Below are 18145 nucleotides of genomic sequence, written 5' to 3' on the forward strand. Positions count from 1 at the left end.
TAGGATAATAACCACTGCTAGTTTGTAGGATAATAACCACTACTAGTTTGTAGGATAATAACCACTACTAGTTTGTAGGATAACAACCACTGCTAGTTTGTAGGATAACAACCACTGCTAGTTTGTAGAGTAATAACCACTGCTAGTTTGTAGGATAATAACCACTGCTAGTTTGTAGGATAATAACCACTGCTAGTTTGCAGGATAATAACCACTGCTAGTTTGTAGGATAATAACCACTACTAGTTTGTAGGATAATAACCACTGCTAGTTTGTAGGATAATAACCCCTGCTAGTTTGTAGGATAATAACCACTACTAGTTTGTAGGATAATAACCACTACTAGTTTGTAGGATAATAACCCCTGCTAGTTTGTAGAGTAATAACCACTGCTAGTTTGTAGGATAATAACCACCACTAGCTTGTAGGATAATAACCACTACTAGTTTGCAGGATAATAACCCCTGCTAGTTTGCAGGATAATAACCACTACTAGTTCGTAGGATAATAACCACTACTAGTTTGCAGGATAATAACCACTGCTAGTTCGTAGGATAATAACCACGACTAGTCTATAGGGTAATAATCACTACTAGTTTGTAGGATAATAACAACTACTAGCTTGTAGGATAATAACCACTACTAGCTTGTAGGATAATAACCAATACTAGTCTGTAGGATAATAAACACTACTAGTTTGTAGGATAATAATGGTTTAGCTGCTGCTTATAGCTGCTGCTTGCTGCCAGTAACATGAAGTGAGGTGAGCATCTCAAGTGTAGTGTGAGTCAAGAGGTTTTCCTCTCACGACTGTTGTTCCTTGTTTATGTCCAGACTGTTGCTCTCCTTCAAATGGGCACCTCCACACACGCGCACACACACACACACACACACACGCACACAAACCACACACACACACGCGCACACATGAACACACACACACACACACACACACTAAGTTCAAAGGGCTGGATCCCAGCAGGTCTTTGTCAAAGGCCCAATGTGATCTTTCTCATCTCTCTTGTTTGAGATGTAGTAAGATTCCTCAGGACCTCTTTGATTATTTATTTATTTATTTTTATCTTCTTCCTGTGTTATAGGGCCAATATTTAACACGAAACTGCTCAGCCAGCTCTTAGAGGTGGTTCATGTTTGCTGCATTGTAGATTTAGGTTTTTACCCTTTTAAATATTTCACTTGAAAGTCTTTATTGAAGTGCCCATATCTTTCTTATCTCTCCTCCCTCTCTCTCTCTGCCCCCTGTCTCTCCTCTCTTTCTTCTCACAGGTCCTCACCATCTCTTCCCCACGTTTCACACACCGATCCCGATCGACATGCGTCACCATGAGGGGAGGTACCATTACGAGCCACACCCCCTCCACACCATGCATGGGTAAATAAGACTAACTTATTAAGTTCAGATTCACAACACTTGTTTTGCAGAGCAGGGCAGAATGGGAGTGTTCATGACAAAGGCATCTAGCTGGAATGTTGGGCCCTTGCTTGTTTGTTTAACCTGATCTTCAATTAAATGAATTAATAAACTTGATTTTGTTCTTAAGTTCATCCCATTCTTTACAAGAATGTGAATGAGCAGGTCAGTCATCACCCTGTAGTGATTCACCCTCGGTGATCCCTCCATCCTTCCCTGCTTTCATCTGAGCCAGAGAGAGAGAGAAGCATTTCCAAATGGAGAGAGAGAAAGCCAGGTCCATATCAGAGACAGATGATACTGAGAGAGAAAAGAAAGAACCAGCCAGTTTAGCATCAATAGCATCTCCCCTCCTTACGTTTCATGGTGTGGGACTTGGAAAGCTCTGTGGTCCTCCTGGCATGGTGCGCTGCAACACTAGGGAGCAAACTGCCAGGGAAACATCCTCTTCACATTAGAGGAGATTCACAGAAAGGGATCTGTCAGACAAACAAATAGGGAGGCAGGCAGGGAGGCAGGCAAGGAAGCAGGCAAGGAATATAGAGAGACAGACAGAACTTTGGCCCAATTGTGTTTATTTTTGTCATTCAGTCTCCAACCACACTGACATTTCTTTCCAGTCCACAACTTTTTATTTGTTGTCCGTTCCAGAAAAAGTTTAGTCTGCTTAACATTGCCAGCCTTCCTCTCCCTCCTCTGCTTATCTTAAAAAACACGAACAGATGGATAAAACAAATCAATAGGTTTGTGGGACTTGTCCTTCCATTTATATTCACATATCTGATGGTGATACAATTTTTTTTTCCTGCAGCAGAAAAGCTATTCATCACTAAACAAACCAGGAAGGAGTACGAGTGGGGATGAAAACCGAGTCTGTACTCTGACTGCAATGATTAACGTGATTTGATCTTAACAGTGCTCCCCTAATTCATCAAGCCCCTAATCTTCCTCCGGCTGTGCCAAAATCACCCTAATTACGTAACATTGCTCTGCAAATTAAGTGGCGGTTTCATATGTCGGTGTTGTGTCACTTTGTTACCCGCGCTACAGTATGTCAGGGGTTCTGCTTCCTGTCTGCCTGAACATGACACCTCCACACTGAGACCCTTCATCACTGTTTGCATGGAACAAAATGAGTCATTTTGTCAGAGCTGTCATATTTACAGCTCTGGGACTAGTCCTACTCTGGTAGAAAGTAGGGCTGGGAATTGCCAGCGACGTCACGGTATGTGACCGACCGGCTCGATTTGGTCTCAAAATTTGAAGTTGTGTTTTTTACATTGGATAAAAGTAGAGACTCAGTCCATCACTCTCCTTCTTGGTAAAAGTAGAGACTCAAACTAGAAAATGGTATATCATACACTACAGTTGAGGAACAATGGTAAAGTAATTCTGCTTTGAAAGTTGATAAACTTGTAACCTCACTTTTGAGAAAATGGCCCTTGAATGTTTTTGTAAACCTACTGGAGAGCTCTTTTTTGTCTACACCCATCCGGCTTTGTTCGTCTCTACTTTGACCAAGAAGGAGAGTGATGGAGTGCTGCATCAGATGACCTGGCCTCCACAATCACCCGACCTCAACCCAAATGAGATGGTTTGGGATGAGTTGCGCCGCAGAGTGAAGGAAAAGCAGCCAACAAGTGCTCAGCATATGTGGGAACTCCTTCAAGGCTGTTGGAAAAGCATTCCAGGTGAAGCTGGTTGAGAGAATGCCAAGAGTGTGCAAAGCTGTCATCAAGGCAAAGGGTGGCTACTTTGAAGAATCTCAAATATAAAATATATTTTGATTTGTTTAACACTTTTTTGCTTACTACATTATTCTATATATGTTATTTCATAGTTTTGATGTCTTCACTATTATTCTACAATGTAGAAAATAGTAAAAATAAAGAAAAACCCTTGAATGAGTAGGTGTGTCTAAACTTTTGACTGGTACTGTATAATATCTGAAAATGTTCTCCCACTCTTTCACAGATGTCAAGGTTGCCCATTTGAAGATGTAATACAATTGCCTTCTGTGTGTTCTCTTTTCGACTCCGTCTGCATATTTACAATCAAACGCGAGAATTTTCTCCATCTCCTTAGCTATCATACTTTAATTCCGAAGGGCATTCCACTGATTTCAAAACTCGGTCCTCCAGAAAGTGGAGAACAACACCTTTGCAATATCTTTCAAAAAAAACGCGTTAGAAACCTTTACCTACACATACTGACCAGCTCATGTTATAGACAGAAGTGTGCTACATATCAGACGAATCCAAACTCATCTCTCGGCATGTCCAGCCCATCCATTATCTCAGACAATCATGGCTAACGGGAAGGTTACTGGCTTTTTCCATGGCTAAAACAACTAGGCTCGTAATTGAACAATTTTATTCGTATTTTCAGATGGCATACAAGTTTGTTATTAAGGCACATGGAAGTTCACATGTTCCAGAAGGCATTTCTGCCAAAAAAACGCATTGTTATAAAAAAAAAGAAGTTTACGTTCAAATGCCTCTCCTGTGAAGTATGGACGTGCAACAAATGTCTAGTTTCCTGAAACGAGTCACATATTATCACAATACTTTGGTGCCAATACGATATGTATTATGATTCTCACGATTCTACATGTATTGTGATTCGATACTGTGAATTTATTGTGATTCGATGTTCCAAACCATAATACCTGCTGCAGAGGGACAAGAGAGAGCCGTGAGAAAACAAGTTTTGATCAGTCATGGAAGTAAAAGTGCTAAAAACAAATTGGCTCCCTGTTTAAAAAGAAGTTGGAGAACAAGCTATGAGGGAAAAATATTGGCGTTTTGGTGCAGGTACAGTCATCTGGCACAAAAATAACATTGCGGTATTGTCAAAACGATCCGATATATCGTCAAAAATAATATCCTATATGTAACTATATCCATGGCTGACAGTGACTCTGTACAGAGCTAGCTAAACTCAGAAAAAAAAGAAACGTCCTCTCACTGTCAACTGCGTTAATTTTCAGCAAACTTAACATGTGTAAATATTTGTATGAACATAACAAGATTCAACAACTGAGACATAAACTGAACAAGTTCCACAGACATGTGACGAACAGAAATTGAATAATGTGTCCCTGAACAAAGAGGGGGGTGTCAAAATCAAAAGTAACAGTCAGTATCTGGTGTGGCCACCAGCTGCATTAAGTACTGCAGTGCATCTCCTCCTCATATCCTGCACCAGATTTGCCAGTTCTTGCTGTGAGATGTTACTCCACTCTTCCACCAAGGCACCTGCAAGTTCCCGGACATTTCTGGGGGGAATGGCCCTAGCCCTCACCCTCTGATCCAACAGGTCCCAGATGGGCTCAATGGGATTGAGATACGGGCTCTTCGTTGGCCATGGTAGAACACTGACATTCCTGTCTTGCAGGAAATCATGCACAGAATGAGCAGTATGGCTGGTGGCATTGTCATGCTGCAGGGTCATGTCAGGATGAGCCTGCAGGAAGGGTACCACATGAGGGAGGAGGATGTCTTCCCTGTAACGCACAGCGTTGAGATTGCCTGCAATGACAACAAACTCAGTCTGATGATGCTGTGACACACCGCCCCAGATCATGACAGACCTTCCACCTCCAAATCGATCCCGCTCCAGAGTACAGGCCTCGGTGTAACGCTCATTACTTCGACGATAAACGCAATCCGACCATCACCCCTGGTGAGACAAAACCGCGACTCGTCAGTGAAGAGCACTTTTTGCCAGCCCTGTCTGGTCCAGCGACGGTGGGTTTGTGGCCATAGGCGACGATGTTGCCGGTGATGTCTGGTGAGGACCTGCCTTACAACAGGCCTACAAGCCCCCAGTCCAGCTTCTCTCAGCCTATTGTGGACAGTGTGAGCACTGATGGAGGGATTGTGCATTCCTGGTGTAACTCGGGCAGTTGTTGTTGCCATCCTGTACCTGTCCCGCAGGTGTGATGTTCGGATGTACCAATCTTGTGCAGGTGTTGTTACACGTGGTCTGCCACTGCGAGGACGATTAGCTGTCCATCCTGTCTCCCTGTAGTGCTGTCTTAGGCGTCTCACAGTACGGACATTGCAATTTATTGCCCTGGCCACATCTGTAGTCCTCATGCCTCCTTGCAGCATGCGTAAGGCACGTCCTAAGGCACGTGAGCAGGGACCCTGGGCATCTTGCTTTTGGTGTTTTTCAGAGTCAGTAGAAAGGCCTCTTTAGTGTCCTAAGTTTGCATAACTGTGACCTTAATTGCATACCGTCTGTAAGCTGTTAGTGTCTTAACGACCGTTCCACAGGTGCATGTTCATTAATTGCTTATGGTTCATTGAACAAGCATGGGAAACCGTGTTTAAACCCTTTACAATGAAGATCTGTGAAGTTATTTTGATTTTTACGAATTATTTTTGAAAGACAGGGTCCTGAAAAGGGGACGTTTCTTTTTTTGCTGAGTTTATATGACTGTTCCTGCTCGGTTAATGACTAGTTTCCATTACAGTAGAACCAGGAGGAACCAGGATGAATGAGAACTAAGGAAAACCAGGGACAGGGTTCCTAGGGAGGGATGCTGCATCAGTCAGTGCCTGGGTAGCTGTACTCATGGATATGGCTAGATGCACCAAAGACCTAAGACTAAAATGCTTGGAGCATTTTGCCTCTTCTGGACTGGGGGAATTTGGGGAAATTCTTTGGGAACAGAAGTTCCTCAACAGTACAGTACAGGGCTAGCTTGCTCTGAGACAGTGTTAAAGTACAGCATTTTGTTTTGAGACAGTGCTTATCATGTGCAGTGTACAGCGGAATGTGGAAATGGGCATCCTCTGTGTGAACCCACAAGTCTGGTAAGAGGGATGACAGTCTTCCTTCTCTGTCAACATGTTAGAGGGGGTTACTAATTAGTATCCAAAATCCAGCCTTCTGTTCCCAGAACCTCAACGACAACACAACAAGAGGAAAAGAAAAACAGATCCCCACTCATTCCAGACCAGCAGGACTGCTATTTATTATTTTTGAGAGAGTGAGGCAGTAAATTGCAGCATTGAGCTGAGCAGGATTCTGCCCCAAGGTTTTGTGCGGTGGAGCTGTGGAGCTGCAGCCTGCACCACCCTTTTACACAAACAGATGTGGTCCAGTTTACCAGGCAATCAGTCTGGGCTTGGAATGTGTTGATTAAATGGATTTTACAGATCAGCCATTTGTTTTTTTCTTTGTTTGGCTCGGTTAGCGTGCTGTTCCCGAGTGTGCTGATTGGTTAGCGTTAGAAGGGAGGCCGATCCTGAGCATGCTGATTGTGGAAAGATGGGGTTGATCCCAAGCGTGCCGATTGGGTACATTTTGTTGGTTCAAGTCTTCACTCTGGTTATGGGAGGATTTAACAGTTCCTGTGAATTATTGTAAGGAATGAATTCATGAAAGGACAGAAGCAGCCATCAGTCAAATTTAAGGCTGTTGCAAATGAACGGCTTAAAAATGTCAAGATTTATCTGATGCCCTTTAAATAATTTGCACTTGGTTTGAAGAACTGCGGAAGTCACCAAGTTGAATCAGAATAAAATATAAGTGTGTCTTTGCATACTAGCTACTGTCCTATGTTTCTAGGTCATCCTCATCCCGTTGTCTACTGTACATAAAGAATAATATATCTTTCAAAGTTTGAGGCCAAATCCTCAGCATCCTGATGAAGGGTCCCAAACACAACTACAGTAGGAGCTCACTGCAGCCCCAGCCCCTGTGGGGTAACATCCAAAATGGCACCCGATTCCCTTTATAGTACAATACTTTTGACCAGAGCCCTATGGACCCTGGTCAAAGTAGTGCATATAGGAAATAGGGTGCCATTTGGGATGCAGACACAGTGATTTATCTCAATGGGAGCACCTGCCCAGATGTACAGACAAGTGTCTCACGTCGTAATTCATCCGCTGAGCCAGTAGGGAACAACATGCCAGAGAGGAAAATACTAACTTATTGGCGATTCCAGCCAGCCAGGCAGAGAGAGTAGAGAGAGATCCACTGAAACAGGATGCCTGAATTCAAATAACCTTCAGTGTTGAGAAAGAGAGGTAAAGGCTTCTGTCTGTCCGTCAGTCCAGACAAAGGCTTCCTTTACTACCCGTTCCCCATCCCTGGAGTTAAAGAAAATAACTAAGAGTACTTAAGAAGAGTGTTGAATAGGTACAGGTGGCCCTAACCAGCCTCTGTTCGTCTACTGCCCTGCCCCACACCAAAAGGACCGCACAGAAATGTGCCCCCTCCCCTGTCCCATGTAGTTGACATGCATACACAAAGGTATGCACTTACTCATAGGCTTTTCAAGCTAAAACAAGCAATCCCTTGTCCAAATGCACTTTTTCTCACACTAGGAATCCAACAATGGGATGACAGTGTAGCTAGCTACAAGCTTGTAATCATCTAGTGAAGCAAACAACAATTACCTGAATTGGAAATGTACTGTAATGTAGTTTGTGTGTCCTCACTTTCTTGAATCATTCTCTCCCCATTCTACTCATCTGTGGTGAACTTACCATTAGGCAGAAGAGGCATTTGCCTCAGGCCTCACATCATCAAGGGACATAATACAAAAAATTATACTGGTAGTAATTTTTTTACATTTAATTTCTCTGCTGTAACTAAGACATGTCTGTGGAAAAGCAGTTCAAGTAACATCTTGTCAGAAAGAGGGCGTTTTAACAAGACTTTAGTAGCTGTCAGAGAGGTCTCCTTTTTGTTGTCCCCTGACAGGCCGAGGTAGTACATTTCACCTTATTATCACGGACTCAAACACGCACATGGTAGTTTGCATGATTTATGTCCTGTATGTGTTAACGTGTTCTGGTGTCATACTGTGACAGACAAATAAGGTTTCGTTGATTGAGACGATGTGTGAACACTGCATTGTGTTACTGGGGTATTTTGAAGCGCAGAGAAACCCATACAAAAAAAAAATTCTGAAATGTTTTCCCATTGAAACAAAGGAATTGAAGGACTTTAAGAAATATATGTGTCCATTATATGTCATGTTTCCATTTGAGCTGATAAAATAAATAATTTGAGTCTGGGAGCCAGGGCTCCCCAATTCATTTTGAACCAGTCAGGTTAGTTGTGGTTCACCATTTTTGCACTTCCATAAGGGAGAGCATTCACAGCCTCCACAAACTTGACCATTTCAATTTCACAGTTTCAATTAGCATTCACAGCCTCCACTTGTGTACTCTGTGTGTTGATCTTCTGTGGCTTAGGTCAGGACCACAGGAGAGTCAGTCAGCTCTAAATGCTCTTTGGGGTCATCACACCACAGATCCCACATCCCACCGCTCCACCAAATGACGTTCTCCCCACAGCACAGTGGTAACAGGGAACACTGGGGCTAAACATGAAGGACGGTGACCAACCAGTACGGTCCGTAAAAAATTACCCAGACAGATAAGAGCGCTCTCGTGCCAGTTTTGCGAAACCCGGAGCGTCAGCAAAGCCAGACGCTAATCTCTGGAACTCGCGCGGGGCTCTCTCTAACTCTGTGCTGTGTGTGGAAGCACCAAGGGGAGGGAATCGGCGTCTGTTTCTTCTCAGCTCCCCCAGAACAGAACAGAAACCTCTTTATGGGCCGTCCATTGGAAGGGGTTGGTGGCAGAAAGTTGGCCGTCAGACAAGGCTGGTTGTCTGTAGGCGTTTACTGGAAACAGAGGAAGCAACAAGGCCTGTGTTGGGTTGGGGCAGGTTGGCTCCAATACAGAGGGGTATAAATGAGAGACTGAGGTGAATCCAGGCCTTTCCAAGAACGCTAACATCTCAGACCCACCTTTCAGACCCACAACCAGCCTCAGACAGACAGCCTGTCATCCCTGTGGATTTCAGTGATTTAGAGATGAGTATAGCCAAATCCACAGATTTTACAGGAAGAAATATCAGTATTTTAACTGTTTTTTACCTCGTGCTCTTGGCACATATCAGAATTTACTATCCTTGAGATACAGAACTATGTGTTTTAAATCCAAAGTCCTAGTTGTATCTAATATGAATTATTATCATTATAACTAATGGATGTTAAAACATCTTTGTGTATACTAGCTTATTTAGGATTTTTCAAAGCCAGAGCATTTTGGTAGTTTTTTGTATGTTGCCTGCCTGCCCTGCAACTCATCAGTTGAGCAGACTCAAGTCTTGTACTCTGAGCCCCCAACCCCACCATCCCCACTCTCCCCTATCCTCCCCCACCTCACTGTCCCACCCTCTCCTACTCTCCCCCACCCTCTCCCATCCTCCCCCACCTCACTGCCCCACCCTCTCCCACTCTCTCCTATCCTCCCCCACCTCACTGTCCCACCCTCTCCCACTCTCCCCCATCCTCCTCCACCTCACTGTCCCACCCTCTCCCACTCTCCCCTATCCTCCCCCAACTCACTGTCCCTGTTATGCTGGTGAATGAGGATCCAAAAGCGACTTAATAGAAACAGAGTCTTTATTCCAGTCTTAAACAAAAAACGATACTCCTGGATATTATCTTAGGAAAATCCAAAACAGGAAAACTGAAATCCTCTCGTCAGTAGAGAGGAACGACTGGAGACGCGACCACAGACTGCAGGTCGCTTCGGGAAGGCACAGGCCGTAGCTGACATAGACACCTGCTCACACGCAGCATCTGAAGAAGGCAAAAACACGACAGGGCGGAACAAGGACACAGAACAGCAAACATCAAATAAGGATCCGACAAGGACAGAAGCGGAAAACAGAGGGAGAAATAGGGACTCTAATCAGAGGGCAAAATAGGGGACAGGTGTGAAAGAGTAAATGAGGTAGTTAGGAGAATGAGGAACAGCTGGGAGCAGGAACGGAACGATAGAGAGAGAGAGAGCGAGAGAGGGAGAGAGGGAGGGGGAGAGAGAGGGATAGAAAAAGGGAAAGAACCTAATAAGACCAGCAGAGGGAAACGAATAGAAGGGAAGCACAGGGACAAGACATGATAATCAATGACAAAACATGACAGTACCCCCCCACTCACCAAGCGCCTCCTGGCGCACTCGAGGAGGAACCCTGGCGGCAACGGAGGAAATCATCAATCAACGAACGGTCCAGCACGTCCCGAGATGGAACCCAACTCCTCTCCTCAGGACCGTAACCCTCCCAATCCACTAAGTACTGGTGACCACGTCCCCGAGAACGCATGTCCATGATCTTCCGTACCTTGTAAATAGGTGCGCCCTCGACAAGGACGGGGGGGGGGAGGGAAGACGAACGGGGGCGCGAAGAAAAGGCTTGACACAGGAGACATGGAAGACAGGGTGGACGCGACGAAGATGTCGTGGAAGAAGCAGTCGCACAGCGACAGGATTGACGACCTGAGAGACACGGAACGGACCAATGAACCGCGGAGTCAACTTGCGAGAAGCTGTCGTAAGGGGAAGGTTACGAGTGGAAAGCCACACTCTCTGACCGCGACAATACCTAGGACTCTTAATCCTACGTTTATTGGCGGCTCTCACAGTCTGCGCCCTGTAACGGCAAAGTGCAGACCTGACCCTCCTCCAGGTGCGCTCACAACGTTGGACAAAAGCCTGAGCGGAGGGAACGCTGGACTCGGCGAGCTGGGATGAGAACAGAGGAGGCTGGTACCCAAGACTACTCTGAAACGGAGATAGCCCGGTAGCAGACGAAGGAAGCGAGTTGTGAGCGTATTCTGCCCAGGGGAGCTGTTCTGCCCAAGACGCAGGGTTTCGAAAAGAAAGGCTGCGTAATATGCGACCAATCGACTGATTGGCCCTTTCTGCTTGACCGTTAGACTGGGGATGAAACCCGGAAGAGAGACTGACGGAAGCACCAATCAAACGACAGAACTCCCTCCAAAACTGTGACGTGAATTGCGGGCCTCTGTCTGAAACGGCGTCTAACGGGAGGCCATGAATTCTGAACACATTCTCAATGATGATTTGTGCCGTCTCCTTAGCGGAAGGAAGCTTAGCGAGGGGAATGAAATGTGCCGCCTTAGAGAACCTATCGACAACCGTAAGAATCACAGTCTTCCCCGCAGACGAAGGCAGACCGGTAATAAAGTCTAAGGCGATGTGAGACCATGGTCGAGAAGGAATGGGAAGCGGTCTGAGACGACCGGCAGGAGGAGAGTTACCTGACTTAGTCTGCGCGCAGTCCGAACAAGCAGCCACGAAACGGCGCGTGTCACGCTCCTGAGTAGGCCACCAAAACCGCTGGCGAATAGAAGCAAGCGTACCCCGAACGCCGGGGTGGCCAGCTAACTTGGCAGAGTGAGCCCACTGAAGAACAGCCAGACGAGTAGAGACAGGAACGAACAGAAGGTTACTAGGACAAGCGCGCGGCGACGCAGTGTGAGTGAGTGCTTGCTTTACCTGTCTCTCAATTCCCCAGACAGTCAACCCGACAACACGCCCTTCAGGGAGAATCCCCTCGGGGTCGGTAGAAGCCACAGAAGAACTAAAGAGACGGGATAAGGCATCAGGCTTGGTGTTCTTATTTCCCGGGCGATAAGAAATCACGAACTCGAAACGAGCGAAAAACAACGCCCAACGAGCTTGACGTGCATTAAGTCGTTTGGCAGAACGGATGTACTCAAGGTTCTTATGGTCAGTCCAAACGACAAAAGGGACGGTCGCCCCCTCCAACCACTGTCGCCATTCGCCTATGGCTAAGCGGATGGCGAGCAGTTCGCGGTTACCCACATCATAGTTGCGTTCCGATGGCGACAGGCGATGAGAAAAATAAGCGCAAGGATGGACCTTATCGTCAGAATGGAAGCGCTGGGACAGAATGGCTCCCACGCCCACCTCTGAAGCGTCAACCTCGACAATGAATTGTTTAGTGACGTCAGGAGTAACAAGGATAGGAGCGGATGTAAAACGCTTCTTGAGGAGATCAAAAGCTCCCTGGGCGGAACCGGACCACTTAAAGCACGTCTTGACAGAAGTCAGAGCTGTGAGAGGGGCAGCCACTTGACCGAAATTACGAATGAAACGCCGATAGAAATTAGCGAAACCGAGAAAGCGCTGCAACTCGACACGTGACTTAGGAACGGGCCAATCGCTGACAGCCTGGACCTTAGCGGGATCCATCTGAATGCCTTCAGCGGAAATAACAGAACCGAGAAATGTGACAGAGGAGACATGAAAGGCGCACTTCTCAGCCTTCACGTAGAGACAATTCTCTAAAAGGCGCTGGAGTACACGTCGAACGTGCTGAACATGAATCTCGAGTGACGGTGAAAAAATCAGGATATCGTCAAGGTAAACGAAAACAAAGATGTTCAGCATGTCTCTCAGTACATCATTAACTAATGCCTGAAAGACAGCTGGAGCATTAGCGAGACCGAACGGCAGAACCCGGTATTCAAAATGCCCTAACGGAGTGTTAAACGCCGTCTTCCACTCGTCCCCCTCTCTGATGCGCACGAGATGGTAAGCGTTACGAAGGTCCAACTTAGTAAAGAACCTGGCTCCCTGCAGAATCTCGAAGCCTGACGACATAAGGGGAAGCGGATAACGATTCTTAACCGTTATGTCATTCAGCCCTCGATAATCCACGCAGGGGCGCAGAGTACCGTCCTTCTTCTTAACAAAAAAAAACCCCGCTCCGGCGGGAGAGGAAGAAGGCACCACGGTACCGGCGTCGAGAGAAACAGACAGATAATCCTCGAGAGCCTTACGTTCGGGAGCCGACAGAGAGTATAGTCTACCCCGAGGGGGAGTGGTCCCCGGAAGGAGATCAATACAAAAATCATACGACCGGTGAGGAGGAAGAGAGTTGGCTCTGGACCGACTGAAGACCGTGCGCAGATCATGATATTCCTCCGGCACTCCTGTCAAATCACCAGGTTCCTCCTGAGAAGAGGGGACAGAAGAAACAGGAGGGATAGCAGACATTAAACACTTCACATGACAAGAAACGTTCCAGGATAGGATAGAATTACTAGACCAATTAATAGAAGGATTATGACATACTAGCCAGGGATGACCCAAAACAACAGGTGTAAAAGGTGAACGAAAAATCAAAAAGGAAATGGTCTCACTGTGGTTACCAGATACTGTGAGGGTTAAAGGTAGTGTCTCACATCTGATACTGGGGAGAAGACTACCATCTAAGGCGAACATGGGCGTGGGCTTCCCTAACTGTCTGAGAGGAATGTCATGTTTCCGAGCCCATGCTTCGTCCATAAAACAACCCTCAGCCCCAGAGTCTATCAAGGCACTGCAGGAAGCAGCCGAACCGGTCCAGCGTAGATGGACCGACAAGGTAGTACAGGATCTTGATGGAGAGACCTGAGTAGTAGCGCTCACCAGTAGCCCTCCGCTTACTGATGAGCTCTGGCTTTTACTGGACATGACATGACAAAATGTCCAGCAGAACCGCAATAGAGGCAAAGGCGGTTGGTGATTCTCCGTTCCCTCTCCTTAGTCGAGATGCGAATACCTCCCAGCTGCATGGGCTCAGTCTCTGAGCCGGTGGGAGGAGATGGTTGAGATGCGGAGAGGGGGAACACCGTTAACGCGAGCTCTCTTCCACGAGCTCGGTGACGAAGATCTACCCGTCGTTCTATGCGGATGGCGAGTGCAATCAAAGAGTCCACGCTGGAAGGAACCTCCCGGGAGAGAATCTCATCCTTAACCTCAGCGTGGAGTCCCTCCAGAAAACGAGCGAGCAACGCCGGCTCGTTCCAGTCACTGGAGGCAGCAAGAGTGCGAAACTCTATAGAGTAATCCGTTATGGATCGATCACCTTGACATAGGGAAGCCAGGGCCCTGGAAGCCTCCTTCCCAAAAACTGAACGATCAAAAACCCGTATCATCTCCTCTTTAAAGTTCTGATAATCGTTAGAACACTCAGCCCTTGCCTCCCAGATAGCTGTGCCCCACTCCCGAGCCCGACCAGTAAGGAGTGATATGACGTAAGCGATCCGAGCTCTCTCTCTTGAGTATGTGTTGGGCTGGAGAGAGAACACAATATCACACTGGGTGAGAAAGGAGCGACACTCAGTGGGCTGCCCAGAGTAACATGGTGGGTTATTAACCCTAGGTTCCGGAGACTCGGAAGACCAGGAAGTAGCTGGTGGCACGAGACGAAGACTCTGAAACTGTCCTGAAAGGTCGGAGACCTGAGCGGCCAGGGTCTCAACGGCATGACGAGCAGCAGACAATTCCTGCTCGTGTCTGCCGAGCATTGCTCCCTGGAACTCGACGGCAGTGTTGCGAGAATCCGTAGTCGCTGGGTCCATTCTTGGTCGGATCCTTCTGTTATGCTGGTGAATGAGGACCCAAAAGCGACTTTATAGAAACAGAGTCTTTATTCCAGTCTTAAACAAAAAACGATACTCCTGGATATTATCTTAGGTAAATCCAAAACAGGAAAACTGAAATCCTCTCGTCAGTAGAGAGGAACGACTGGAGACGCGACCACAGACTGCAGGTCGCTTCGGGAAGGCACAGGCCGTAGCTGACATAGACACCTGCTCACACGCAGCATCTGAAGAAGGCAAAAACACGACAGGGCGGAACAAGGACACAGAACAGCAAACATCAAATAAGGATCCGACAAGGACAGAAGCGGAAAACAGAGGGAGAAATAGGGACTCTAATCAGAGGGCAAAATAGGGGACAGGTGTGAAAGAGTAAATGAGGTAGTTAGGAGAATGAGGAACAGCTGGGAGCAGGAACGGAACGATAGAGAGAGAGAGAGCGAGAGAGGGAGAGAGGGAGGGGGAGAGAGAGGGATAGAAAAAGGGAAAGAACCTAATAAGACCAGCAGAGGGAAACGAATAGAAGGGAAGCACAGGGACAAGACATGATAATCAATGACAAAACATGACAGTCCCACCCTCTCCCACTCTCCTCCCCCACCTCACTGTCCCACCCTCTCCCACTCTCCCCTATCCTCCCCCACTCTCCCCCACCTCACTGTCCCACCCTCTCCCACTCTCCCCCACCTCATTAGTGGTCATTTCCTCCTGCTTGGAAAGTGACTGAAGACTAATGAAGTGTGAGGACATGGTACTGCTTTGTTTAAAAACTACTCCTGACACATCGACTCCTCAGTTAGGAGGAGCAGCCTGCATGTCTCAATAACAACAGACAGACCGTGGAGGGTTGTGGATGAATTGCAGCATAAAAATGTGTGTCTTTTGGCTTCTAGCAAAATACATTCTAGTCTCTTGGCTTCTACCTTTCACTGTTATTTTTGCAAGAGAATAGAGTTGAACAAGTTCTTCATCTGAATGTAAGTACAGTAGCCTACAGAGCTCTTGAGTGGTGTCCGGCAGTCTTTCTTCCTCAGAGAAGTGGCAGTCACTCCCTGTTTCCAGGTGCTCTACTGTCTGGCCCACCACACATTGTGGTTTCAATTAGACCCATTTGAAAATGTAATAGCACAACAACCAGATTCACAGGAGGAGTAGCATGCCGCTTCAAAGAACTAGCTTTGCCAAAGACAGTTCAAAGAACTGTGCCAGCAGTCAGCAGACAGACTGTACTGTATTCAGTGTTCAATTCTGGCTTCAGGGGGCAGCTATCAAGAGTTACAGCAACCTGGCTGTGTATCTACAAGCAGACTTGCTAGTTAACTGCCAACAAATGACAAATACAGTGGGGAGAACAAGTATTTGATACACTGCTGATTTTGCAGGTTTTCCTACTTACAAAGCATGTAGAGGTCTGTAATTTTTATCATAGGTACACTTCAACTGTGAGAGACGGAATCTAAAACAAAAATCCAGAAAATCACATTGTATGATTTTTAAGTAATTAATTTGCATTTTATTGCATGACATAAGTATTTGATCACCTACCAACCAGTAAGAATTCCGGCTCTCACAGACCTGTTAGTTTTTCTTTAAGAAGCCCTCCTGTTCTCCACTCATTACCTGTATTAACTGCACCTGTTTGAACTCGTTACCTGTATAAAAGACACCTGTCCACACACTCAATCAAACAGACTCCAACCTCTCCACAATGGCCAAGACCAGAGAGCTGTGTAAGGACATCAGGGGTAAAATTGTAGACCTGCACAAGGCTGGGATGGGCTACAGGACAATAGGCAAGCAGCTTGGTGAGAAGGCAACAACTGTTGGCGCAATTATTAGAAAATGGAAGAAGTTGAAGATGACAGTCAATCACCCTCGGTCTGGGGCTCCATGCAAGATCTCACCTCGTGGGGCATCAATGATCATGAGGAAGGTGAGGGATCAGCCCAGAACTACACGGCAGGACCTGGTCAATGACCTGAAGAGAGCTGGGACCACAGTCTCAAAGAAAACCATTAGTAACACACTACGCCGTCATGGATTAAAATCCTGCAGCGCATGCAAGGTCCCCCTGCTCAAGCCAGCGCATGTCCAGGCCCGTCTGAAGTTTGCCAATGACCATCTGGATGATCCAGAGGAGGAATGGGAGAAGATCATGTGGTCTGATGAGACAAAAATAGAGCTTTTTGGTCTAAACTCCACTCGCCCTGTTTGGAGGAAGAAGAAGGATGAGTACAACCCCAAGAACACCATCCCAACCGTGAAGCATGGAGGTAGAAACATCATTCTCTGGGGATGCTTTTCTGCAAAGGGGACAGGACGACTGCACCGTATTGAGGGGAGGATGGATGGGGCCATGTATCGCGAGATCTTGGCCAACAACCTCCTTCCCTCAGTAAGAGGATTGAAGATGGGTCGTGACTGGGTCTTCCAGCATGACAACGACCCGAAACATACAGCCAGGGCAACTAAGGAGTGGCTCCGTAAGAAGCATCTCAAGGTCCTGGAGTGGCCTAGCTAGTCTCCAGACCTGAACCCAATAGAAAATCTTTGGAGGGAGCTGAAAGTCCATATTGCCCAGCGACAGCCCCGAAACCTAAAGGATCTGGAGAAGGTCTGTATGGAGGAGTGGGCCAAAAAAACCTGCTGCAGTGTGTGCAAACCTGGTCAAGAACTACAGGAAACGTATGATCTCTGTAATTGCAAACCAAGGTTTCTGTACCAAATATGAAGTTCTGCTTTTCTGATGTATCAAATACTTATGTCATGCAATAAAATGCAAATTAATTACTTAAAAATCATACAATGTGATTTTCTGGATTTTTGTTTTAGATTCCGTCTCTCACAGTTGAAGTGTACCTATGATAAAAATTACAGACCTCTACATGCTTTGTAAGTAGTAAAACCTGCAAAATCGGCAGTGTATCAAATACTTGTTCTCCCCACTGTATATATCCCACTGACGGTGACCTGTGGACTATATTACCTCTGACTCTGTCGATGGTTGTCTCTTTCACTCTCTATTTTTGACATTAACTAATTCTCCACCTCTTTTCTCTCTCGCCAGACCTCAAGGCCTAGCCAGCAGCCCAGTCATCTCAGACGGCATCTCTCTGATCCGTCTGTCCCCTCAGGCAGCAGGGACGGGGGAGTCCCCCTTCAGCCCCCCTCACCCCTACATCAACCACCACATGGAGCACTACCTCCGGTCCATGCACAGCAGCCCTACCCTATCCATGATCTCAGCTGCCCGTGGACTCAGCCCTGCAGAAGGTGAGACACACACGCACACAGACACGCATGCAATCTCCTGGCAGTTATAGGGGATCTTACTATAAGAGAGCATTAGAATAAATCAAAAATGTAAAATGTCCAGATAAAACTACATTTTCTACGTCAAATCACAGCCCATATCTGTTAGATTATGAATTATATTTATACAAATGCTAACAATAAGGCAGAAATATAGTTGGTTG

At 46.5% G+C, this 18145-nt stretch overlaps 1 protein-coding gene across 2 annotated transcripts in view; it reads left to right on the top strand.

Moving 5' to 3' along the window:
- LOC139538920 (zinc finger protein GLI2-like) overlaps positions 1 to 18145 on the top strand; it is an 84415-nt gene that overhangs the window by 60696 nt on the left and 5574 nt on the right. For both annotated transcript variants that reach the window (XM_071341494.1, XM_071341493.1), the window contains 2 exons: positions 1288 to 1393; positions 17737 to 17942. In XM_071341494.1, the coding sequence (XP_071197595.1) occupies positions 1288 to 1393; positions 17737 to 17942 (312 nt within the window). The remainder of the gene's footprint in view (positions 1 to 1287; positions 1394 to 17736; positions 17943 to 18145) is intronic.

This window comes from Salvelinus alpinus, chromosome 14 (assembly GCF_045679555.1).
Source record: "Salvelinus alpinus chromosome 14, SLU_Salpinus.1, whole genome shotgun sequence".
NCBI lineage: Eukaryota > Metazoa > Chordata > Actinopteri > Salmoniformes > Salmonidae > Salvelinus > Salvelinus alpinus.